General features: G+C 40.5%; 2 protein-coding genes across 2 annotated transcripts in view; both read right to left on the bottom strand.

The window, feature by feature from the left end:
• Positions 1-26,373, bottom strand: part of LOC126292265 (luciferin sulfotransferase-like) — a 248,781-nt gene that overhangs the window by 130,389 nt on the left and 92,019 nt on the right. The gene's annotated exons all lie outside the window — the stretch shown is intronic.
• Positions 24,964-25,986, bottom strand: LOC126291484 (speckle-type POZ protein-like). The gene has a single exon (XM_049984993.1). The coding sequence runs from the start codon at positions 25,984-25,986 to the stop codon at positions 24,964-24,966; it is 1,023 nt and encodes a 340-aa protein (XP_049840950.1).

Genomic DNA, 26,373 nt, shown 5'->3' with positions numbered 1-26,373 from the left:
CTGAATAACCATCTAGTGAGGCCGCCAAAGAAGCATGGGAAGGCAACCTTAGTTGTGTTAGGCGGTATCCCTCATTTGTTTAGTGACATTGCTGACCATCGGGAACAGGACCCCAGTTGGCGACCCGTTAAGAAACGGCTTTCGGCGGGGGAGCGTTTGGATGAATGCATTATCTGGAAAGGCATTTTGTGTGAAAGGGTGGGACGTACCAAGGAGATTAAGATCTGTCTATCAAGCACCCTAGTACGCCCCGTTTTCCATTATTTTCACAACTCGTTGATTGGCGGGCGTTTAGGAACATGTAAGACCTTGAAAAAGATTAAGGAGCATCTGACCTGGCCTTCTATTGACCCAGACGTTAGAGAAATGGTTTCTCGGTGTCAGTTGTGCCGTGTGGCCAAACCGAATAACGCTCTTCAACAGGGGTTCCTTAGTTCCGAGCGTGAATCTTGCCCCACGGACAGACTCTATATCAATTATGTGGGGCCCTTGCCTCGCACCAAAAGAGGTCATCGGTATGTATTAGTTATTATTTTCGAGGTTTACCTGGCTTCTTCCGAGTCGTAAAGTGACTGCTGCTACCACCATTCCGCATTTAACTAACGTATTTAGTGATCCTGGATCTCCTAACCAAATCGTAAGTGATAATGCGCCGGCCTTTCTTTCGGCCTTCTGTTTTCAAAGCCGTGTTAAGCATGTACCTGCCACTCCATATTATCCGTAGGGGTCCTTTGCGGAAACGGTCGGTCGTAACCTTAAATCCGCACTATTTATCTTTCATCAGAAGTCTCCCAGTAAGTGGGATTCTAATCCGCCTTGTAATTCCTACAATAAAGGTTGTATATATCTAGTTAATATTCCTGGTCGCCTTCTGTAATAAATCTAGCAGTGAAGTGTTCAGTGGATGTTAAGGGTTGCGTTACAACGTTTACCATCATCTTATTTCACCAGTTTGGTGATCAGCTGCTTGCTTTTAAATTAACCTTTGCTACTGTACTTGCTGTTTTTTATCAGATGATTGTGGTAATTTGCCTTAAAATTCTAATTTGGTATTTGTATTTTAGCAGTAAGCCCTGAAACTGCCATTCCTGGCGTCTGATGCCTTCTGCTGTGTTTGTGGCGACTTGCCTTTAATATTTCAATACCTGTAATTTTGTAAGTTACAGCGAGTTTTAACCGATTCTTAATTTATTGCCATTCCTGGCGTGTAAGGCTTTCTGCTGAGGTCACAGAGGCTTGCTTTTAAAACATTACCTGCCGTAACCGTATTTAATGGCGATTTGCTAAACACTACTATTTACACAGCTGTTTATTCCTTCCTTAATAACGTGATTAATTTTTATTTATTGTTGAGTCTGGAGATATTGGTTTAAAATTAATTTGTGTGTAAATGTGAAAGGCAACCAATAGCAACTGATCACGGCCCCGTCCACAATCGTAACCGGATCTTGCCTTCCCTTCATTACCAGGTTTCTTCCTCCATGACAGACCTCGACAGGACGTTTGGAAGCCGTTGAAACTTATTGCGAGTAACTATTCTCTTTTGATCTTTTGTCTCCATATACTTGCACCATTTTATGAAGTCGCCTGCTGTCGAAACCTCCTTCAGGAGTAGGGCTTGATACATGTCCTCAGCAGCACCCTTCACGAGATGTGCAACCTTATCTTCGTCCTTCATTCTAGGATCCACTAGTTTACACAGCTCCAAGACGTCTTGAATGTAGTATGCTGTAGTTCCTCTTGAACGCTGTAGCTTGCACTTTAATTTATCTTCAGCCTTGTACCTCTGTCGCTGTGAGTCGCCGAAATACTTGAGCAGTAAACATCTGTTTATTTGTTTCTAGTTAGTCAATGGTTGCGCCTCGCTAAAGTTTGGTGTTTGTGGAGAAATAATTTAGAGCCTATATCTTGTACATTATGTCGTGTTAGCAATCTGGAGGCTACTGCTTTGATATCGAGGAGTACGGCAAAAATTGTATAATATTATGGCGAAAAGTGGTTGTGTTTTAATAGACGAGCCTGGAGATGTCTGTAGAATTGCGAGCAAGAAAGTGGAAAGAGTAACGCGTTTGTGCAGGGGGGAAACGAGCCTGTCTTTCACATCAGTTCTGAGAGAGTGACCTCGGTTCGTTGATGTGAAGGGGATGGTATGGTATGGTGGGTGATATGGACTGCATGTTTACTAGATCGAGGCAGTACTCAGAGATATATTCCCTGGTTGGAGATCGGTTTGGCGCTCCAATATTCTTGAGAGTATAGTATGTATTTGATGACCTGTAGACAACTTTGCGATGTCGATTCTCCGTCTCTAATGACCTCGTTGTCGACGGGACGTTAAACACTAATATCGTCATCGTCCATCGTCGATGTCGATTCAAAATGGTGATCAGTGTAAAATAGTTTATTACCACCGAGTGTAGCGTCTGTAGAAAGAAAGAACAGGATGACAGTGCTTCCCTAGGACTGGGAGGGCATCGTGACATATAGGCAGTGTGAGTGAAGGTATACATTAATTTTTTCGGGTGATGTACAGATACAAAAGATAACTGCACTGTTTGTGTAAAATGAGCATATATTGTATTTTAAAGCTGGTGTGGCTTACACTGTTTAAACTGTCTATACAGGGTGTTACAAGAAGGTACGGCCAAACTTTCAGGAAACATTCCTACACACAAACAAAGAAAATTTGTTATGTGGGCGTGTGTCCGGAAACGCTTAATTTACATGTTAGAGCTCATTTTAGTTTCGTCAGTATGTGCTGTACTTCCTCGGTTCATCGCCAGTTGGCCCAATTGAAGGAAGGTAATGTTGACTTCGGTGCTTGTGTTGACATGCGACTCATTGCTCTTCTGCGAATGGTTCATCCAACAATGTGTCAATCCTCATTTCAGTGCAAATGTTCTCTTTACGGATGAGGCCTCATTCCAACGTGGTAAAATTGTAAATTTTCGCAATCAACATTTGTGGGCTGATGAGAATCCGCACGCAATTGTGCAATCACGTCATCAACACAGATTTTCTGTGAACGTTTGGGCAGGCATTGTTGGTGATGTCTTGATTGGGCCCCATGTTCCTCCACCTACACTCAATGGAGCACGTTATCATGATTTCATACGGGATACTCTACTTGTGCTGCTAGAACATGTGCCTTTGCAAGTACGACACAACATGTGGTTCGTGCACGATGGAGCTCCTGCACATTTCAGTCGAAGTGTTCGTACGCTTCTCAACAGCAGATTCCATGCGATGGATTGGTAGAGGCGAACCAATTCCATGGCCTCCACGCTCTCCTGACCCTCTTGACTTTCATTTATGGGGGTATTTGAAAGCTCTTGTCTACGCAACCGCGGTACCAAATGTAGAGACTCTTCGTGCTCGTATTGTGGACGGCTGTGATACAATACGCCATTATCCAGGGCTGCATCAGCGCATCAGGGATTCCATGCGACGGTCTGACTTGGCACTTGTTGAAGGGAGGCCTAATGCTCCCTAGTATGTGACAACAATTACAAATTCTGTTGACATATCCTTCATAACAAGAGTAGCAAATAGTATATTCCAACAGGATGCTGCAAAACTCTATACTGGAGGGCCGGAGCACAAAGGCCTTGAGGAATGTATGGATTCTTGACTGGCCTGATTTGGCACCCATAGAGCCTATCTGGGATGCTATATGAAAGCATCACCACAACAAAAAATGGCTCTTGGCCCTGAGCACTATGGGACTTAACATCTGAGGTCATCAGTCCCCTAGAACTTAGAACTACTTAAACCTATTTTACCTAAGGACATCACACACATCCATGCCCGAGGCAGGTTTCGAACCTGCGACCGTAGCGCCTAGAACCGCTCGGCCACACCGGCCGCCCATCGCCACAACAAATACTGATGTTGACTATGGGCATCAGTTCGGAATGTGACGAAAAATTAATCTTTGAACTCATTTTATGTGATCAACATCTCTACAAACGTTGATAAATATCATATTTGTGCTTCATGGTGTAACACTTTCTGTTTCTGTCAATGTATTATACTTTGTGTTTCCATTGGTTCTTCAAGTTCAAATGGTTCAAATGGCTCTGAGCACTATGGGACTGAACATCTATGGTCATCAGTCCCCTAGAACTTAGAACTACTTAAACCTAACTAACCTAAGGACATCACACAACACCCAGTCATCACGAGGCAGAGAAAATTCCTAACCCCGCCGGGAATCGAACCCGGGAACCCGGGCGTGGGGCATTGGTTCTAAGGACAGTGGAGTGGTGGTGCGACTTTTTAAAATGGTCGTCAGTATCAAGAGCCATCCACATGTTGGTAAAGCGTTGCTTCATGCGACAGGAGGTGGGCTGACAATACCGAAAGGAAAGACCCGCTCACCATGTAGCGTTGGAGTCTACTGGTTTGTGTATATAACAATCGATTTTCGACATTAGGCCGTCCACGTTGCGGCAGATTAAACCGCTGCTTCTCGTGCTTGAGCAGTTTAAAATCGACAATACGTGTCCATGAAACTGTGAATATCACGCTGGTATTCCGAGGGGTATGATTGACGTTCTACGGCTGATGCCAGATTGGCAAATGAGAGCCTACCGTTCTTATTTCTGAAACAGTAACAGACCGTGAAGAGAATATGTACTCTCATAATACTCATTATTTCCAAAATATAATGGCTAGCTGCAAACTTCGAGCTGAGAAATTCTGTCTACGCAGACGACGACAAGGAACAGTACGTACTCGGGTCAACACAAGAACAGCGTAAATAGTGTTAAAAGTGTTGCTTCTGTGAAGATAATTAAGGAATTGTGACAGAGATGAAACTTCTATGTTTCTTTGTTCGATTACTTATCCATGCACTTAAACATTGCATCATGAATTTGTCTTAATTTGCCTTTTAAGCAAAGTGTACAAATGACATTAACTAAACAGTTTATTTGAGTAAAAGTTAAATAACACTCGGCATCTTTATTTGTGATAAGTATCCACTTTATTAACACATGCTCTTGGCCACAAAAGAAACTTAAACTCAAATGGTTTGCTTACTCTACGGAAAATGCATCTTCCGCTTACCTTTCAATGTAACATTCACTTCAGTATTAACTTCTTAGGTTCAGTTGTACAACGAGCGCTCTTCGATTTTCTGCGTATTACGTGTTGCGTTAGTTACTCGATACGTGTATTTCGTGTCATTTGCATCTGGATTGTACTTACGGTAGTTTTGCTTTTGGTCAGATGAGATGTCTTAACTACACTCCTGGAAATGGAAAAAAGAACACATTGACACCGGTGTGTCAGATCCACCATACTTGCTCCGGACACTGCGAGAGGACTGTACAAGCAATGATCACACGCACGGCACAGCGGACACACCAGGAACCGCGGTGTTGGCCGTCGAATGGCGCTAGCTGCGCAGCATTTGTGCACCGCCGCCGTCAGTGTCAGCCAGTTTGCCGTGGCATACGGAGCTCCATCGCAGTCTTTAACACTGGTAGCATGCCGCGACAGCGTGGACGAGAACCGTATGTGCAGTTGACGGACTTTGAGCGAGGGCGTATAGTGGGCATGCGGGAGGCCGGATGGACGTACCGCCGAATTGCTCAACACGTGGGGCGTGAGGTCTCCACAGTACATCGATGTTGTCGCCAGTGGTCGGCGGAAGGTGCACGTGCCCGTCGACCTGGGACCGGACCGCAGCGACGCACGGATGCACGCCAAGACCGTAGGATCCTACGCAGTGCCGTAGAGGACCGCACCGCCACTTCCCAGCAAATTAGGGACACTGTTGCTCCTGGGGTATCGGCGAGGACCATTCGCAACCGTCTCCATGAAGCTGGGCTACGGTCCCGCACACCGTTAGGCCGTCTTCCGCTCACGCCCCAACATCGTGTAGCCCGCCTCCAGTGGTGTCGCGACAAGCGTGAATGGAGGGACGAATGGAGACGTGTCGTCTTCAGCGATGAGAGTCGCTTCTGCCTTGGTGCCAATGATGGTCGTATGCGTGTTTGGCGCCGTGCAGGTGGGCGCCACAATCAGGACTGCATACGACCAAGGCACACAGGGCCAACACCCGGCATCATGGTGTGGGGAGCGATCTCCTACACTGGCCGTACACCTCTGGTGATCTTCTAGGGGACACTGAATAGTGCACGGTACATCCAAACCGTCATCGAACCCATCGTTCTACCATTCCTAGACCGGCAAGGGAACTTGTTGTTCCAACAGGACAATGCACGTCCGCATGTATGCCGTGCCACCCAACGTGCTCTAGAAGGTGTAAGTCAACTACCCTGGTCAGCAAGATCTCCGGATCTGTCCCCCATTGAGCATGTTTGGGACTGGATGAAGCGTCGTCTCACGCGTTCTGCACGTCCAGCACGAACGCTGGTCCAACTGAGGCGCGAGGTGGAAATGGCATGGCAAGCCGTTCCACAGGACTACATCCAGCATCTCTACGATCGTCTCCATAGGAGAATAGCAGCCTGCATTGCTACGAAAGGTGGATATACACTGTACTAGTGCCGACATTGTGCATGCTCTGTTGCCTGTGTCTATGTGCCTGTGGTTCTGTCAGTGTGGTCATGTGATGTATCTGTCCTCAGGAATGTGTCAATAAAGTTTCCCCTTCCTGGGACAATGAATTCACAGTGTTCTTATTTCAATTTCCAGGAGTGTATATTCATGACTGTCCAAACTGTGCACTTCCTGGTTAAATTAGAGGTTGAATATTAGTCATGCTAACATGATCGTCTCGTGTTTACGGATTGTTGTAAAGTTAATGTACATGTAACGCTGATTCGTATCTGCTTGCGTATTTTATTTTTCAGGTGTTTTGCAGATTGACTATTGTAGATTATACGGTAGGATCATAAATTCAATAAATGGCCAGATTTATCTCTTATGTGCTCAGCCAACTACTACACACATCAAAAAAAAATTTGCATCACCTCAGTTCCTAAAGTGTCGGAACCTGTACAGAAAACTGGAATAGACATCAACATACACATCATTTCCGCCCTTTTTATTACTCATGAAAACCACACATTGCATGTTGTACCACCATACAGTGAAACCTGCAGAGGTGGTGCTCCAGATTGCTGTACACACCAGTACCTCTGTTACTCAATAGCACGTCCTCTTGCATTGATGCATGCCTGTATTCGTCGTGGCCTACTATCCACAAGTTCATCGAGGCACTGTTGGTCCAAATTGTCCCACTCCAGAAAAACTATTTGGCGTAGATTCTTCAGAGTCGTTGGTGCGTCACGTCGTCCATAAACAGCCCTTTCCAGTGTATCCTAGGCATGTTCGATAGGGTTCATGTCTGTAGAACATGCTGGTCACTCATGTCGAGCGATGGAAGTCATTCACAAGATGTGCACGATGGGGGCTCAAATTGTAGTCCATAAAAACGAATCCCTCTCCACTATGTTGCCGATATGGTTGCACCATCGATCGGAGGGTTGAATTCACGTATCGTACAGCCGTTACGGCGCCTTCCATGACCACCAGCGACGTACGTCGGCCGCACATAATGCCACTCCAAAACATCAGAGAAGCTCCACCTTGCTGCACTCGCTCGTTCAGCCTGGCCGGGTTGTCTCCAAACAGGTCTCCGACGATTGTCTGGTTGAAGGCATATGCAACACTCATCGGTGAAGTGAACGTGATGCCAATGCTGAGCGGTGCATTCGGCGTGTTGTTGGGCCCATCTGTACCGTGCTGCTCGGTTTCGTGGTTGCAAAGATGGACCTCTCCATGAACGTCGGGAGTGAAGTTGCGCATCATGCAGCCTACTGCGCACAGTTTGAGTCGTAACACGACGTCATTAGGCTGCATGAAAACCATTATTCAACATGGTGACGTTGCTGTGAGGGTTCCTCCGAGCCATAATCCGTAGGTAGCGGTCATCCATTGCAGTAGTAGCCCTTGGGTGGCTGTGCATGCCATCGACAGTTCCTGTCTCTCTGTACCTCCTCCAAGTCCGAACAACATCGCTTTGTTTCACTCCAAGACGTGTGCACACTTCCATTGTTGAGAGACCCTCCTGACATAAAGCAACAATGCAGACGCGATTGAACTGCGGTATTGATCGTCTAGGAGTGGTTGAACTACAGACAACAGGGACCACGTTCCTCCATGCTGGTGGAATGACTGGGACTGATCGTCTGTCGGACCCCCAGCGTCTAATAGGCGCTGCTCATGCATGGTTGTTTACATCTTTGGGCAGGTCTAGTCACATCTCTGCAACAGTCAAATGGACTGTGTTTGTGATACAATATCTACGTCTATCTTCAGGAGTTCTGGGAACCGGGGTGATGCAAAACGTTTTTTGATGTGTGTAGGTTGTCGGTCTAGCATGGATCATCTCTTTCGTAGTGCTTTGGTTCAATCTGTAAAGCTCCTCTTCCATTGTTTCATTTCACAGTGGTAGCCATGTTAAGAATTTGTTTCAATTAGGGATTAGCTGAGCGGTCTAAGGCGCTGCAGTCCTAGACTGTGTGGCTGGTCCCGGCGGAGGTTCGAGTCCTCCCTCGGGCATGGGTGTGTGTGTTTGTCCTTAGGATCATTTAGGTTAAGTAGTGTGTAAGCTTAGGGACTGATGACCTTAGCAGTAAAGTCCCATAAGATTTCACACACATTTTTTTCTTTCAATTACGAAATCACTCTGGCATCCTGAGTTTTATAAGGAATAAATTTGTGGTAGCAGCAGCTTATTCCTGTTAATAAACGGTAGATTGTTTTCATATTTTGGTAACATCTGTACACGAATAAACCATGCGTTCAATGTTCTAAGGTGTGACTAGTTCTCTTGTTTGTTAGTGGTCTACGCCTGTACTGAAGTGATTATATAAAATAAAATTATTATCATTTCATCTCGCTCGCTTTTGTTCTACAGACTGCAGGAAATATAAATGATAAACCATTCCCCTAACTTACATGTGCCAACTAGCGGTCCATGTTGTGTCTATGACAGGTGAGTTTTGTGTTCGAGTCTTTTGTATGTAAACTACTGACAAATCGTTCTGGATTTACGTTTGGTGTAGGGATACTACAAAGTTATAATTTGGACTAATGGTTAAAAATTATTGAAATAATAAGGATTACAATAATAATAGCAACAGAATAATTCTGAATGTGAAAACGAGAAGAGGATTTTTTGAATCAGACCACCATCTTCTGCAGACCAGATTACAACCCAATAGAAAAAAGACAAAACTAAACAAAGTGCTGAGACCAGACCCCGCATACATAAAACTCAACAAGGAAAACATCTTACAGGAAATTAGTCAGACAAACGCCACAAACTGGTGAGAACTTGTGGACGTCCTGAAATCTACGATGAAATTGGGTCAAAGCTCGAGAAGGAGAAAACACAGGTAGTGGAATATAATATGTGACCAAGCAATAGAAGAAAGGACAAATGCCTGGAAAAACTTCAATACTCAACATCAGAAAAATGGCAACAATTTCTAGTATTCCGAAAACAAACATCGAAAACTATTTGGAGGGAAAAAAATTATGACAAACGACGACTAGATGAGATAGAACAAGACTTTAAGAAGAACAACACCAGGAATTTTTATAAGACGTTTAAAGAACATATTGCAGGATACCAGCCACCCAATCTTTGCTTCAAGAGACCGGATGGTTCACTAGAAACTAACATGAAGAATATCTGCCAAATCCTTGCAGACAATGTCAACAAACTTCTCAACTGTGAAAAACCTACAGAGGATAATCACTACCAGACGTCTACACCAAATCCCGACGCTAAACCACTAACCATCAACGAAATAGTAAAAATTATCAAGACACTGAAAAACAATAGAGCCCCAGGAGAAGATGGAATTATTGCAGAACTATGGAAACTAAATGATGAAAGGTTAACAGGAAAAATACACAAAATCGTATTAAATATTTGGGAAACAGAACAGATCCCTTCTGAATGGAAATGCGCACTCATTCATCCACTCCACAAAAAATGGGACAAAACTGAACCAAATAATTACAGGGGTATCTCACTCCTGCCGATCACATATAAAATCCTATCAAAAGATCTCATGAATACGTTAGAAGAACAAGCTGACCCACAAATAGGAGAATACCAGGATGGTTTTCGTAAGGGACGATCATGCATAGAACGGATCTGGAATCTGAAAATGATTCTCCAGATGAGAAACACCCGAAACACAGTGGTAACTTTTGTAGATTTTAAAAAGGTCTGCGACTCAATAGACAGAGTAGCGCTCTGTAACACACTGGAAGAATACAGCATTGGCAGAAAGACAAGAGCAATCATTCAGTAAACATTAACTGACTTAGTCTCTAAGGTTAAATTTATGAGGGATATCTCTGAACCACTAGAAATCCAAACTGGAGTGCGACAGGGTGACAGACTTTCACCATTACTCTTTAATATCATTACTGAATAAATTATCAGGACATGGGAAAAAGAAATCAAAGGAATTCAAATTGGCATTAGAAAAGATAATAGATTCAATGTGAAGTGTTTAGCTTTTACAGATGACCTTGCAATCCTCACAAATAATAAAAAAAGAAGCTACTGACGCCGTAGAGAAGTTACACTGGCCTGCAAATTTCATATGAGAAAACCCAGTACATAGAAAGAGTGCCACAAGACAAATTGTCTATTGTGACAACCCATGGGAAAATCGTACAAGTACCACATTTTAAGTACCTGGGAGAAATCATCCAGCCATCAGGGATCAACCTAAAGGCCAATGAGGAAAGAATAAGAAACCTGCAGAAAGCATATAAACTCAGATGAAACTATTATAGCAAAAAGTCCATATCCATTAACGCAACACTGTCGTACATCCGGAAGCACTGTATACAACTGAAACAACAAAAATAGGTGGGCAAACTGAAATCAAAGAAATAGAAAAACAAGAAAGGAAAATTCTCAGGAAAGTTTTTGGCCAGATACAAGACCAAGGAATGTGATTAATGTTCTTTTCAGCATATATATATATATATATATATATATATATATATATATATATATATATATATATTACATTCAGAAGTTCTGTTTCAACAGAAACTGTAATCAATTATCAAATAATAAATGCCTAAAATAAAAATTAAAGTTCCAGACATAAATAAAGAAAAGAAACTGAATAGTCCTCTTACATACAAACAGCCAACTATTATTTTTTTATTTACCTTTTCAAATTACGATAGTGAAGCATTATTTTCTTCTACAAGTTTAATATCATAATTTTATTTTGAAGTAGTAAGTACACAAAAAATCTTGAAATCAATAGATAGATGTGTGGAATGTATTTCTTTGTATTGTAATGCTTTTGACTTGGTGCCAGCGTCAGATCCAGGGCACAGCCGTGCATGGGGAGGGATCACAGTATCACAATTTGTTGCCTCCGCTCCCCCTCCCCCCCCCCCCCTCATTCACCCCGTCGACCTCTAAATATAACTTGAGGTCAGCCCCCGTTTTAACTCTTGTTTTGAACGGCCAAGAACTAAATTGCAATCACTGTACATCATGGTAATTTCTAACCTAACTGTTAGCTTTCCGCTTTAATCTTTTAGCCGTTAAACCTATTGTTCTTTGCTGCTAGCATTGGACTTGTAAATAATCTACTTCTCTCGTCCCACCCCGAACTATACAACACACTAACTACGTTTTATCCCTAGATAAGGAGGGTATATTTTTTTTTACAGCCGTCACTACTCTGTCATATTCCGTCGTAACGAATGATGTCTGCTCCAGACTCCTCCGAATGCCCGCCGGCTTCCGCGCCTTGTGCCCCATCCCCCATGCATATGGCGAGCGGGGCACTGCCTATGCCGACGCCCAGGGCAGCCTCCGTCCCTACTTGCAACATTGCAGCGGAATCGATTCGCGACGACTGTATGCTTAAACTCGCGCATGCAAACGTGCACAGCCGTTTCTGGCCCATTTTTACTGAGTTCAGGTGCACGTCTCACGAACTCAGTTTTCACGTCATACTACTACTGCTGGGGACATGGCTACTGCTGAGTATCCTTCCCACCTGTGTAAGCCTGTATGGCTATATCCTTCTGAGACATGTCAGGCATAGCAGAAGAGATGGTGGTGTGGTGGTATACATAAGTGCCAACTTACTCCCCATTGGCGTGCTCACGTCCAAAACGAGGACAAACAACGCAAATATATGTTAATTGAAATTAAGTCTCTCAACAGATTCTTACCTGTGCAATATAAAATCCACCCAACGCCAGACAGCTCTCTAGCTTGGACTCCACACTCCCAGGTCTTGAATCTTTGTATGAACACATAATTGTAGCTGTAGATGCGAACATAAATTTTACATGTAACACTTCATCAGTTTCAAAAATTCAGCCGTATACTTTCCTGCTCAAAGTTTACACTGCTTCCACTAGAGCCGATTCACTATACTGCAGACACCCATATTCTATCGATATTTTCGCAACCAAGTCTCCAAACAGTGTAATTTGCACTGATCAAATTTCTGGATCTGGCTTATATTATCATGAAGTAATATTCAAGAATTATTCGTTATAATGTCCAAAGAACAAATCGCAAGTGACCACTTTTGCGGATTTTAAGCGGCTGAATATGTATGAGCTTACAGCTGACGGCTGCAGTGCCTCTCGGCAGGGAATGACAGAGAGTAACTTTGACATAAATTATGAAGTATCTAATTTCATTGAGAGACTCAATAATTTGTACGAGAAACGCACCCCAATAAAAACTGTAAGAGACAGAACAAAACCATGGTTTACCTATCATCTCAAATACATTATCAGTATCAGAGACCAAGCACACAGGAAATACAAGCGGCACCCGAATTCTGAGAATCATCCTCGCCTACAAGCGACTACACAAGTGTATTAGTCAGTGAGAAATACAAAACTCAGGTCCGTCTACTGGTTAAATGAGGACTTCCATAGGCCCTCTGTCTTATGGACAAGTGTAGAAGGTTTAGGAATAGGCAAACGTCGGTGTGAAAATGAACCTCTAGCTCTTTGGACTTGGAAACCGATCAGACGAGTATTTAAATTTAACGAACGGCACCTGGAAACTGAACAAGCTCTGCAAAAGGGAAGCAAGCGGTACTGATAATTTTGATTGGTAATAATAATTTTAATGTTGGTCTGACTACCAGACGAAGCAGGCAGAATTTGTCCAATATACGATTGTGCCTATTACTGGCTCGTGTTACAAGTACAACCAGTGTAATACACTGACTGGCGTGTTAGAACATATTTATGGTCAAGTTTTCTTCTAAAATTGCGACCTTAGTAGTATTAGCAGCTGAATACTTACATTGTCCGAAGACTGGGACTTATGAATATTCTAGTGTTTGTAGTGTAATTTAAATTTGGACTAATTACTTGATGCAGTTGTGAATAACTGTCTATTGCGTTCACTTGACTTTTAATTCGGTCAGCTTCTTCGTTTTTGGATCAATAATTGTTTTAAGATCAGTTTAATAATCTTGAGTTACTGCTGCTTTGAATAATTATCATATTCACCATAACAGTTTGTTCTCATGAGATGTGTGACGATGAAGGCGAATTTTCTGTGGAATACAGAATTGTAATTTGCTGAGCTGGGATTTAATTTAAAGAAATGTGTTTCATGGAGTATATCTGAAGCCCAATCGGTCGTTTCCACCGTTTCTTAGAGTACAGCTCCCAATGCTTGTGCACTCAGCGATTGTATCGGCAGTCATCTGCAGCTAAGCAGACGTCGACAGTTGCAGTCAACCTGCACCCAACTTGAAAAATAAAACCGGCCAGAAATAAAAGCTTTTTTTATTTAAATGCACGCCTTGACTTTTTCATGTTACTAACCGGACGTAATGATATTATTCTGAGGATTGATTTTATCGATAATTACCGAATAGTGAGCTATTATATCGCGTAAAAGTCTACGTCCTTGTTAAATCGTAAGATGATCGCCGAGACACAGGAAGTTGATGTAACAACATTATTTGCGAAATTAATGGACGAAAACAAATAGTTAATGGACAGTGACACAACACTACTTGATGAAACTATTAACAGTAAACTAGAGGAAAATAATAGAAAATTAGGATTAATGGGAGAAAATATTAAAAATAACATGTAGGAAACCAGTAATAGCAACCACTGAGATATTAATGATAAGATTGAAGAAACCATTAATAGCAAACTGGAAAAATATTCATCATAAAGTTGAGGATATTAACAATATGACTGAGGGAACTGTTAATAGCAAACTAGAATATATCAATCGTAAGGTTGAGGATATTAACAATGACATTAATAGCAAGCTGGGAGATATAAATAGTAAGGTTACGGATGCTATTAACAGTGAGCTGGATGAAAATAACCGAATATTGGAGGAAAAAATTACTAAGAAAATATAAGAAACTTTGAAGACTGAATTTATGTCAAGTTCACAATATAGGACAATAAAATATTTAGTAAGTGAAGTTAATGTTTTAGCAGAAAATATACGATCATAGTTACATATAGCTGCTCATCATAAGTTTAAAGAATATTTCAAAGATGTGACTCAAAACTATAATCGGTACAACCGAAATTTCAAACAGGAATGAGAGACTAGAATCATTAGACCAAGATAGGTTGTTAAGACTGGAATCTACCTTAACTAGTTTGGAAGAAATATTGCGTGTGTTCGTTGAGCAGAAATTACAGGACACAGCTCAATCAACCACTAGTAAGACAGCTTCTGTGGATAATCTCATAAATCATCAGGAACTTCAAAATGTATGGGACATGTTACGAGAAGATAAAAGAGCACTAGTGAGTAGACGGACTACTAGAAATATGGTAGCATCTAACAAATTTTTGGATGATTTGCGCACTGGGAGTGATTTAAATTTGTCAAAACAGTTTCCCAAATTTAAGCCAGATGGGGAGGTGCATCCAGTATACTTTGAAGAGTATTTTCACCATCATTACCAACCAGGCGGGATGATCTAAGGGGAAATGACTTAGATTATTCAGCAGGAGAAGCAGCAGAGTGGGATAATGCCCATTCAGAAGAATCTTTGCAAGATTTTCAGGGAAGTTTTAAGCGAAAGTCTCCCAGCAAATGGGAAAATTTGCACTTGGAAAATGAGACCAAAACATCACAATAGTTCTTTGGATATGCATACAAGGTACATCTAATAGTACCTCATGAAAGCTAAATATTTAAATGATCCATTAGAAGAAGCGAATTTAGTCAAGTTATTAGTGAGTCAGGAGGAGATATGGTATACAGACTAGACAAATGTCAACGATTTGCTAATTTTCATAGAAGGATTAAATATGTTGAATACAGAAAGAAAGGATAGTTTCCAGGAAAGTGAGCGGGTTAACAGAATTAAAAATAATAATTTTCTTTTCTAGTCCATTTGTAAGGAAAAGATGAACTAATATTAATATGAGAATGCAGGCTTTCTCAGCGGATCTTGATGATGAATATGTCAAGCAAAAAACTTGCTGAAATGTTGCCAGAGAGCAACGCATTGACTTGGCTGTGAACCCAAGAAGATTTTATCATCAAACAATAGATACAAGACAACAAGCAATGAGGGTAACAATACACATTCACAAGTTTTTGTACTTCATAATCATTCTAAAATAATTAAAATTCTAAAAATGTAGACATAACTAGTTCTAGGAAAGACTTACTTCAAAATAAGTATCCCATTATAATTATGGAAAATGGAGATCGTCATGAATTTGGGGCCAAAGCCCAGGACGTAACCAATCAGTATCGACCTATAAACAGATATGCTTGTTGCAGGTAGTCATAAAATGCCATGATAGAGAATTTTTTTAGAAGAGGATGAGGAGATAGGATTAAACCAAAACCTATAGCAGTGGAGAAATTGTAAACAAGCAATTAGAACTTTATATTGACTGAGGTAGCGAGATTTTCTTGATCTCAGAAGAGTTGGTTTCTATTTACAAAAAGGAGGAATTATTTCCTATTTTACCAGTTACAGTTGTTTATACGTTAGGAGTTACTGGTGCCAAAGGTAAATTAATTAGGTAGGGAATCGGGACAATTATAAATATAGGACCATTCTCTTTCAGATTCACGTTACTTGTAGTGTCTAATATTAATATTCTAATACTATTAAACATGCACTGACTGCTTATGTACAAAACGATTTCGGATTTTCGTACACTATTGTTAAAGTGTAACTTAGATAATTATCAAGTTGCAGTATCTCTTAAATAAAATCCTTCAGTAACAAAAACATATTACTAAATAAGTTAGATTTAGAGGGTAGTGGCAAAACGTTAGACGAAGCCAGTACAAAACCTTTACAGCAACTGTCTCTTGGTAACATATACCGAAAGGTATATGACTCTGATCTGTTAACAATACATGTGCAGCTGTAATAAAACAAAATCCACTTATTTAGGATGGTGTGTGCCAAGGGGGAAATCGAATTCACAGCCAGGAAAACTAGATATTATTGGCGTATGACAACATATTATAAGTATGTAAGGATATGAGTCTCAGCAAATTGGTGTAACATAAATCCAAATATAAATTTTTCCAAGAATACAGATTGGTCAAGAGCACAAGTTAATATTATCTCACAGATTCTAACGACTAATGTCGGTAATGACACGTTGATTGAATGTATAAAATGGTGAAAAGCGAGGAAAATGTAATTCCTTCTTTAATCAGTTGCAGTAGACTTTTTTTTAATGAAGGGAACTGAATGCGGCTTCTCTAAGTAAAAGAAATAAGAAGCAAAATTTGGCATAATGTATGCACACGATCCTCGGTAAGTAATGCGAAAGCGGATACAAGTTTTTAAGCTTTCAGCAAATAATTAGGCCTGGGTATCGCTGCATAAAATGTTGCAAGTATGTGGATTTGCTTTAATAAACGGAAGTAATTAGAATATAAAGAAATGTGAGACATAAGCAAAGAGTAACATAGGTGTCATCTGGGTGCAGTGAAGTACTGACTGAAGGAATCTCTTCGAAGCAGAAAATAAGCTGATAGATGCTGTGCAATTGGTTTATAACATAAGGTAATGTGTATTCACACTCAGAGACAAATGGGAGACCAATAGACAGATCCATGAGAGAGGCTGATCTGTGCTATGTATCAGGTACATTTATGAAAGGGTGACCTGCACCATATATTTGTAGGGAATTTATATTGGGCAGTTTCATATGATTAAAATAAGGTTGCACGAAACCTGCCCAAAGATGGGGATGAGCAATTCTCTCATGAAATGATTTAAAGAGTCACAGTGACAAGTGATCATTTCAAGGAAGAGCTTTCCTAACTCGTTAAAATAGAGGTTCCTCCTAATTACAGTATGTAGCGATCTTTTACATCCCCACGTGTATTAAGATGGAGTATTTGAAATTTTCATGTTTACTTGTAAGACAGGATGTACAGTCAACATACGACTCAAACAGGCAAATGTAATAAAAACATCTATAAGTGAACCAGTATGTAAATGAGATAAATGTTAAGTTAAAGCAAATAGGTCTCTTTATTGAGGTAATAGACTACAGAAAGAAACAATATCCACGTACAGAGAGAGGTCTTACATATTTTAAAAGAATAAGTGGATACACATAGTAAAAAGAGCTATAACATAGTACAGTTTGACACAAGACACAGATATTGTTAAACATGACTGGAGTAATACTTATGGATGAGATCTATAAATGATGTACCTGGTGAGGAACTGAAAATATTGGTGCATATGAATAAAAAATAATGCACGACATCTTCAGCTTGAATATAGAGATACGAAGTATAAACAATGTGTTTGATCAAATACACCTGTCCACTATCGTTCTTGCCAGCTTAAGATGATGGTCAAATCAGATATTTGTTAAGTAGTGTATAAGAAAGGGCAGAAACCCTATGATCCAGCCTACGTTTGTGCATAGGATACGTTCGCCATAACAAGGGCTGTGGCGAGCAGTTGTATGATGTACGGTGTTCATTTGCTGTACGAGGATATATGTATGCTTTGGCACTCTGAGTTTGCTGTGTCATTGACAGCTCACAGTAAGACGGCCACTGGCAATAATGGGGACACAAAACAAATGAGTCCCTTTTATGTTAAAGAAATAACTTGAAATATGGCCTAAGAGTCAGACATTATGTATCAGAATGTATTAATGTTTGGTTAAACTATTTTGAGTTACGTTCATTGGGATCTGTAATCATGAGAGTTGAAATCTTTATATACAGAGAAGAGCAAATTAGAGTTTAGAGTTTATTTAGTAGCTCAAAGTAGTCATCGTGATCTAACATTTCAGCATCAACCAGCAAGAATCAAAGTCCAGAAAAAAGGAAGTTCTTAGATGGCGGTGGAATTAACTAGCTGAACAATTTCTAAAGTCAACTGTTCGTCAAAAAAAATTATAACAGGTAAGTGACAGGTCAGACACAGCGTTTACATTACTTTTCAAGGTTGCTGATCCTATTAAATAAACAATCTTTATACAAATAAAATTATAATGGTAATCTTTCACACAAGCAACAAATTCCAGCAACAAGTCATTTATAACTTAATAAATAATAATACAGAAGATTAGGAGTATACAAGTTCAGTTACTAAAGATGGTCTCCTACAATGTAGACCAAACTGCGAGAAGTTTCAGAGCCAATTCAAAGAACACATAGATACGAAATTGCGTGTGTAACTTGTAAAATTTGCACCAAACTAAAAAGTAGGTTCATGAATCTGCTTGGGGAGAAACAAATATACACTCCTGGAAATGGAAAAAAGAACACATTGACACCGGTGTGTCAGACTCACCATACTTGGTCCGGACACTGTGAGAGGGCTGTACAAGCAATGATCACACGCATGGCACAGCGGACACACCAGGAACTGCGGTGTTGGCCGTCGAATGCCGCTAGCATTTGTGCACCGCCGTCGTCAGTGTCAGCCAGTTTGCCGTGGCATACGGAGCTCCATCGCAGTCTTTAACACTGGTAGCATGCCGCGACAGCGTGGACGTGAACCGTATGTGCAGTTGACGGACTTTCAGTGAGGGCGTATAGTGGGCATGCGGGAGGCCGGATGGACGTACCGCCGAATTGCTCAACACGTGGGGCGTGAGGTCTCCACAGTACATCGATGTTGTCGCCAGTGGTCGGCGGAAGGTGCACGTGGCCGTCGACCTGGGACCGGACCGCAGCGACGCACGGATGCACGCCAAGACCGTAGGATCCTACGCAGTGCCGTAGAGGACCGCACCGCCACTTCCCAGCAAATTAGGGACACTGTTGCTCCTGGGGTATCGGCGAGGACCATTCGCAACCGTCTCCATGAAGCTGGGCTACGGTCCCGCACACCGTTAGGCCGTCTTCCGCTCACGCCCCAACATCGTGCAGCCCGCCTCCAGTGGTGTGTGTCGCGACAAGCGTGAATGGAGGGACGAATGGAGACGTGTCGTCTTCAGCGATGAGAGTCGCTTCTGCCTTGGTGCCAATGATGGTCGTATGCATGTTTGGCGCCGTGCAGCTGAGCGCCACAATCAGAACTGCAAACGACCGAGGCACACAGGGCCAACACCCGCCATCATGGTGTGGGGAGCGATGTCCTACACTGGCCCTACACCTCTGGTGATCGTCGAGGGGACACTGAATAGTGCACGGTACATCCAAACCGTCATCGAACCCATCGTTCTACCATTCCTAGACCGGCAAGGGAACTTGCTGTTCCAACAGGACAATGCACGTCCGAATGTATCCCGTGCCACCCAACGTGCTCTACAAGGTGTAAGTCAACTACCCTGGCCAGCAAGATCTCCGGATCTGTCCCCCATTGAGCATGTTGGGGACTGGATGAAGCGTCGTCTCACGCAGTCTGCACGTCCAGCACGAACGCTGGTCCAACCGAGGCGCCAGGTGGAAATGGCATGGCAAGCCGTTCCACAGAACTACATCCAGCATCTCTACGATCGTCTCCATGGGAGAATAGCAGCCTGCATTGCTGCGAAAAGTGGATATACACTGTACTAGTGCCGACATTGTGCATGCTCTGTTGCCTGTGTCTATGTGCCTGTGGTTCTGTCAGTGTGATCATGTGATGTATCTGACCCCAGGAATGTGTCAATAAAGTTTCCCCTTCCTGGGACAATGAATTCACGGTGTTCTTATTGCACTTACCAGGAGTGTACATAGACAAAAGAATATCACCGCACCAATTTCTCAGTGAATAGAGTGAGTTAACCACTACAGACTATCTACAGAATTTTATTTATATAGCTCCTACCTGAAACATTAACAAATCACTACTCATATTGACTATAAAAACGTTCAAAGATTAACTTAACATAGCAGTGCTATCAGATTTGTCATTAGTTAATACAATAGTGGTAGTTAAATTAATGTAATATTTCAACAACCTGTCACAATATTGATATAGTATAAAATATCATAATATTCATGTATGTAAAACTGTACTTCATCACTTTTATGTTATACAGTACACAGAAATTACAATAATTTATATTACCAGTAACTTGTCTTAATGTCTACTAGCATAATATTTATCTATATATGGCTGTCTCTAATAATTGTTATTATTTTGCTTTTGTATTTCACAATAATTATTAGAGTACCTATTTAAATAATATTTCATTGAAATTTTTTATTACAGGTTTTATAATTAATGCTTATTCATTGTATAACCAATTTACTGAAACATTTATGCCTTTCCACCTCTGTGTTATAAAGTATGAAAACCAATTGTAGCTTCTCTGACACACACTTTCTTTGGCACAGTTTTGTATTTGCGAATCCCCATCCTTTTATGTAACTATGTGAACGTCTCTATGTGTGGGATGAGGAAATAAAACTTTCTTAAAAACAGTAAATAGTGATATATAGTGCCACAGGATTTTCCATGCCACATAAAACTAACTCAGATATTATCTTAGAAAGTTGGTTAATGAGTTGTAATTAATTTTTAGGTTGAAATCCAGTGAAGTAATCCTTTGCCTTACACTTTTTTTTGCTGTAAGGTACTACCAGCCCAAGGAACTTCCACTGCAACAAAGAAAACTCAGTATCACGTGTACAACATAAGCCAAATATAATTTTGAATTGAATGGCCATTTGATGATGAACCAGTCAGGTGGAAATCAGTAACAGTGCTGTTTTTGTTAGAATTGACCATGTTCTTCCTCAACCAAGGGCTTTGCAAGAAATAATATGTTTAACCCATAGTAATACCCGGAATGATTGTTCTATACTTATATATTTAAAGGAAATATTTAAATCATCGCAGGAAACAGTCTACACTGGGTCTCTAACGTTGGATGAGATCCAAATTAATCGTCTTTTTGAAGGATGGCAACATTCAAGGAGCAGCATGTGATAGCCACAAGACTGCTACTCCTGGATATTTCCTTATCAGACAAGTATTGTTGTCTTCTTTGAAAGAAACAGTTCATGTTCTTTCCAGTAAAAACCCTTAGACTTGGAAAATTTTTCTTTGTATATAAGGTTAATATTGTGTAGTCTTCAAAATATCGGTTTCAGGATTCCTTTGGATAATCTGTGACAAAATGACAAACAGAAAGTGCATGGCATTTACTAGTTCATTTTCAAAACACACTATAGTTAACCTGTGCCTGTCTATCTTAACTCATCCACTGTTGTTTATAACTGATTTTGCCCACATTATTTAAGTGTATGTAATAAATGAATTAATGGAATGCTCTCAGATTTTGTCTAAATGGCACAAATTTGATGAAAACAGCAGACTCTCAACTGTTAGTGGTATCACTCGAAAAACATGTTTGTTCACAAGACTGAACGTAATGCTCTGCTTCAGCGCTCATATGGATTTTCTCCGAAGTCTCAGTGTCAGCCGTATGTGGAAAACATGGTGTAATCCTAACCTTACAACTATTTGGCAAATATGTTACTGAAGTTCTGCAGGGTACCAGAGCGTCATATTACATCATCACCCACCTTCAAAATTTATAAAATTTGTTCTTACAAAGTGGAAGACAGTATATGTCAAAACACTTCATAAAAGTTTTTGATTGCATACTCATTTACAGAGTACCTTATTCTTAAGACTTTAAAAAGCCAAAATATTATTTTTTTCTGCCTTTTGAATTTGCTTGTGACTAACAGTCATTCAGTAAACTGTATCTCTTACAGTACCTTTGTGCATAAAAATTGTTTATTACTGTTATTTTCCTTACTAGTTGATCGTCTCTCTTTCATTTAACTCTCTCTCTGTTTGTGTGTGTGTGTGTGTGTGTGTGTGTGTGTGTGTGTGTGTGTGTGTGTGTGTGTGTGTGAGAGAGAGAGAGAGAGAGAGAGAGAGAGAGAGAGAGAGAGAGAGAGAGAGAGAGAATATGAGAATGAGAATGCATTTGTAGCCTCTTAACAACTTTTTCTTTTAAGATACCTAGTGTTGTTTACAATGTATTGTTCCTTTGTTAAAGGAACTTACGGAACGCAATATAATTTTGCTAGAAATGAATACATAATTTGCAAATTGGGTATTTTTTACATTTTTTACATAAAACTAGACTTGTTATCTCTAAATAATATATGTATAGTTCAGGGTCTTTTTTATTTTTAGTGTCTTAAGTAATGTCACTTACAGTCATCTCAGGGTGCAACCCAAATCTCTAATATACTGCCTGCAAATTGATCCTGAAGTAAATAACTGTCTTCTCATTTATGGATATATAACAAGACAGTTCTTAAGAGGAATATAACTAGATGCTAAATAAACAAACAAATATTCATAAGAAGAACATAATAATTTGTTAAATGTTTCCTTGATGATTAAGTGTGTGGTTTTGTCCAAGCATTTCATACATCACTAGACTCATGAAAGATCAGGTCAAAAGATTACTTGACTTTGCTCTGACATACAAACTCTATGACTTGATTCAGATGCCAAGCTACTGCACTAATGAGACTGATTTGGGTGAAACAATTGAAATGGATACTCTGGAAACGACGTCTATTAGTTACTAATCAATGGCAGGTTTTCATACCTGTGAGACATGGATTTAAGGTGAACGCCAAGAAATGGATGCAAAACTTGTGACCACTTGTGGTGAGTTCAAGTACTTTGTAAATTGACCATTGCTGAAAGATATAAACTGTAAGTGTGATGACGACATAGCAGAAAATACAAGTAAAGTCTGAGTGTATGTTCCATGTCAAATACTGAATCTAATTAAAAATTTTTATGTGGGTGGTCTCTTTCTACTGCAACCTGATATTGTGAGTAACTTAGTTCACAATTCTGTTACTGCACAAAAATTAGTGCCAACATCTGCTGAAAAGAAGCTTTCAGCACACAACTAACAAAAGTCAAATGACTGATGTTAATCAAACAAAAATTTTCTTTTAAAATAATTATTGGAAGTTCCTGTCGAAAATGTAGAACATGCTCTCAGCCAAGGTGTCATATGCTGTCTTAGGCAAACTGTGAGGTTTTTACTAAAATGTGACATTCAAATATATACAAGTGACAAAAATTGTGTAGTGATGATCACCTTGCCTGGAGGATGAAGGGTCCTGATCCAATCCTTAGCAGAGTTGATCCTCCTTAGCTCTATCTTCGAGGCTAGAGGGAGCTACATATTGCTTTATAGTTTACACTATGTGTGAAACTTTGTCACAGCTCGAAAGAAAAAAAAAACAGGTTTCACACCTCAGCCATCAATATTTTTTCTAGGTTGTTGTGGCAGTACTATATTTTATCTCTAGTGTGATTGGTATCTGTAAACTTAGTCACTATTTTCATTCTATCTAGGACTTTCCAACAATGCACTGAAACAGAGATCCATCAGTCAAGGGAAAGTTTTTATACTGAATCTTCGGAAAGTTGTCAGACAAATGTTATATTAGCTTTCCGTTATGCACATGATTTTGTCAGGTTTTGTTCGATTCATATCATGTTACAGGGTACTATCAATCTAATCACTATTTATTATCATGACATTGGGTTCAGCAAATTTTTATAATTTCCTTTTGAAATAATATTCGTATAAATAACACTAGGGTGTGTGTATGCGTGAGTGTGTGTGTGTGTGTGTGTGTGTGTGTGTGTGTGTGTGTGTGTGTGTCTGTTTGCCACATCCAAAACAAATATTAAGGCATGTTTCAGTTTTCCTAATCGCAATGTAAAATGACAATTTCATTGTAAGTTGTTCATTTTCATTTATTTATGTCCAAACAAAGATCAATGAGATACTACATTGTAGATTGTAAATACATGATTTAAAGATTACTGACAACATTCACAAAACTCAAAGAATGTTTTTGTTAATGTCTTGATGTCTATGAATATCTGTGATAAAATGTTTGCCACATCCTGTATTGTAAAGACGACACTCTGCTAGTATGGAGTTGTATGACTGTAGATGCAAAATTCAGGCAAATTGTCAAAAGTAATGTTTTGTAAATCAGAATATATAAGCAAATCTTAATAACGAGAATTCCAAAGAAATTAATTTTAAGAAAACCAGCAGTTCCCTTGCAACATACAGTCCATGAGAATCCAGGTAAAAATGGAATATACAAATCATCAAGCTGTAACGAACTTTCAGGAAGACTGACAACATGAAAACAAGTACAAAATATGGTGTACTTCCTGTCCTCATATTTGATTTTAAATACTGAAATATAACCCTTATTTCGGTGTAATTGCAATCAGAGATGATACACTAAACATATTCAGTACTTGAGAAGTGTAGCAGAAGCTAAGAGTAAGAATGAATATGCCTCAGACTTCAATTACGTGGCCTTCATATTATTTATTATTTATTTATTTTATTGTAATATGTCCGAATAAAAAATTGGAACTCATCCAGTTGCAGTGTGTGAAAAATTCATTTTTAATCCCAACTTATGATACAACTGTATACCTGTGTTTCCAGCAATGGAAAGTTTAAATAAGTGGTGAAAATAATTAGTTACCTCTCATCGACTCATTCCATCATCTCGCTGATACGCTGTATAACTTCCGGATGTGCAGCTACAGTCTCAGCCCACCCAACGGTGCGCATCACATGGCAGAGGTTGCGCTTGATGAAGAGGATAGCACGATCCCACAGCAGGTCACAGGAGAAAACAGAGGCATAGAGTGCAGTTGCGGCAGCGTTGTCCACATTCAAACAGCTGGCGATATGGGCCTCGCACTGGCGCTTCAGCTGCCGCAGCTGGTATGTATCCGCAGCTGTCAACAGATCCCATGACATGCTGTTGAGAGCCGGAGCTACACCCGTGTACATAAACAACAGAACCTGCTTCAGTACTTCCAGCTTCACATCCGTCACCTCCACACAACCATCCTTTGCTTCCTTCGTGTGAGGCTGCAGCATGGCAGCGAAGTATGGGCTCCGTACTGACAGTAGGGCTCTGTGTACTTTCAGAACATTACCTTCTGCATGCAGCTCAAAGTCTGTGTGGACTGCTTTGTGCAACATCTCATTCAGGTCTCTCACTATACTAGCGTTTGGTTCTGCTGCATTTGCCACTGCCAGCTCGTCCTGAATAATATACTGTATACATACTTCACACTTTAGTACTATCTCATTTTCACTGTAGTTCTGTCCAGCAGTGTCTGTTTTCCTAATTACCCGTGTTTCTGATTTCTCCCCTTCCTTCAAGTTATACCATTTGCATGGAAATGCTTCACGTATTGCACCATTTGGGAGAATCTCGTCGGCTTTCAGCTTTGCTCTCAGTACCTTATTAGTTTCACTCTTCTTTAGCAAAAAACATAAATGAAGTTCGTTGGATGTTTTCGTAAGGACCATGCACCATTTGCTGGAATTCTGATGCGTTAAGACAGCCGACTCAATACTTGTTCCTACGCACAGTCTCTTCAATCCCTTCACAGTCCAACTGTTAACACACGAATAGTCCTCTAAGCTTGTATCACTCGAGTACTCGATGACAGTTGGTGTATGTGCTGCAATTTTCTCAATACTGCTTGCTGCAACAAACATGTATCGTCAAACTATGTTGAACAATATAACATATTCACTGCCACACACACACAAATTACAATGAATCTTGAAGCAATTATTTTCTAATTAATGAATTCATGCCGAATAATTCACCTAACGCAAGTACATATAAGTCCAGTAGATAAAAGATTAGTCACCCATGGCGGACAACCACTACAAGGCACTCACGTGACCATCAACTGCCGTGTTAAGCCATGCAAGTGATGTGTTGTACATGAAGAAGTTAGCTGTATGGACACACTTGTCAGTGTAGTAAGATGGGTCGACATGGAGACATCTTTGTCAGAATGGATGAAAGGTATTATCACAAGTGGACAAGCTCATGACCTTACCATGAATGAAATTGCCCAATGACTGATGTATAGA

This window comes from Schistocerca gregaria, chromosome 9 (genome assembly GCF_023897955.1).
Source record: "Schistocerca gregaria isolate iqSchGreg1 chromosome 9, iqSchGreg1.2, whole genome shotgun sequence".
NCBI lineage: Eukaryota > Metazoa > Arthropoda > Insecta > Orthoptera > Acrididae > Schistocerca > Schistocerca gregaria.
This window is presented reverse-complemented; position numbering and strand designations above follow the sequence as displayed.

Bases quoted from the DNA above. Each gene is read 5' to 3' on its own strand.
- LOC126291484 (XM_049984993.1), bottom strand. From the start codon at position 25,986: ATGTTTGTTGCAGCAAGCAGTATTGAGAAAATTGCAGCACATACACCA.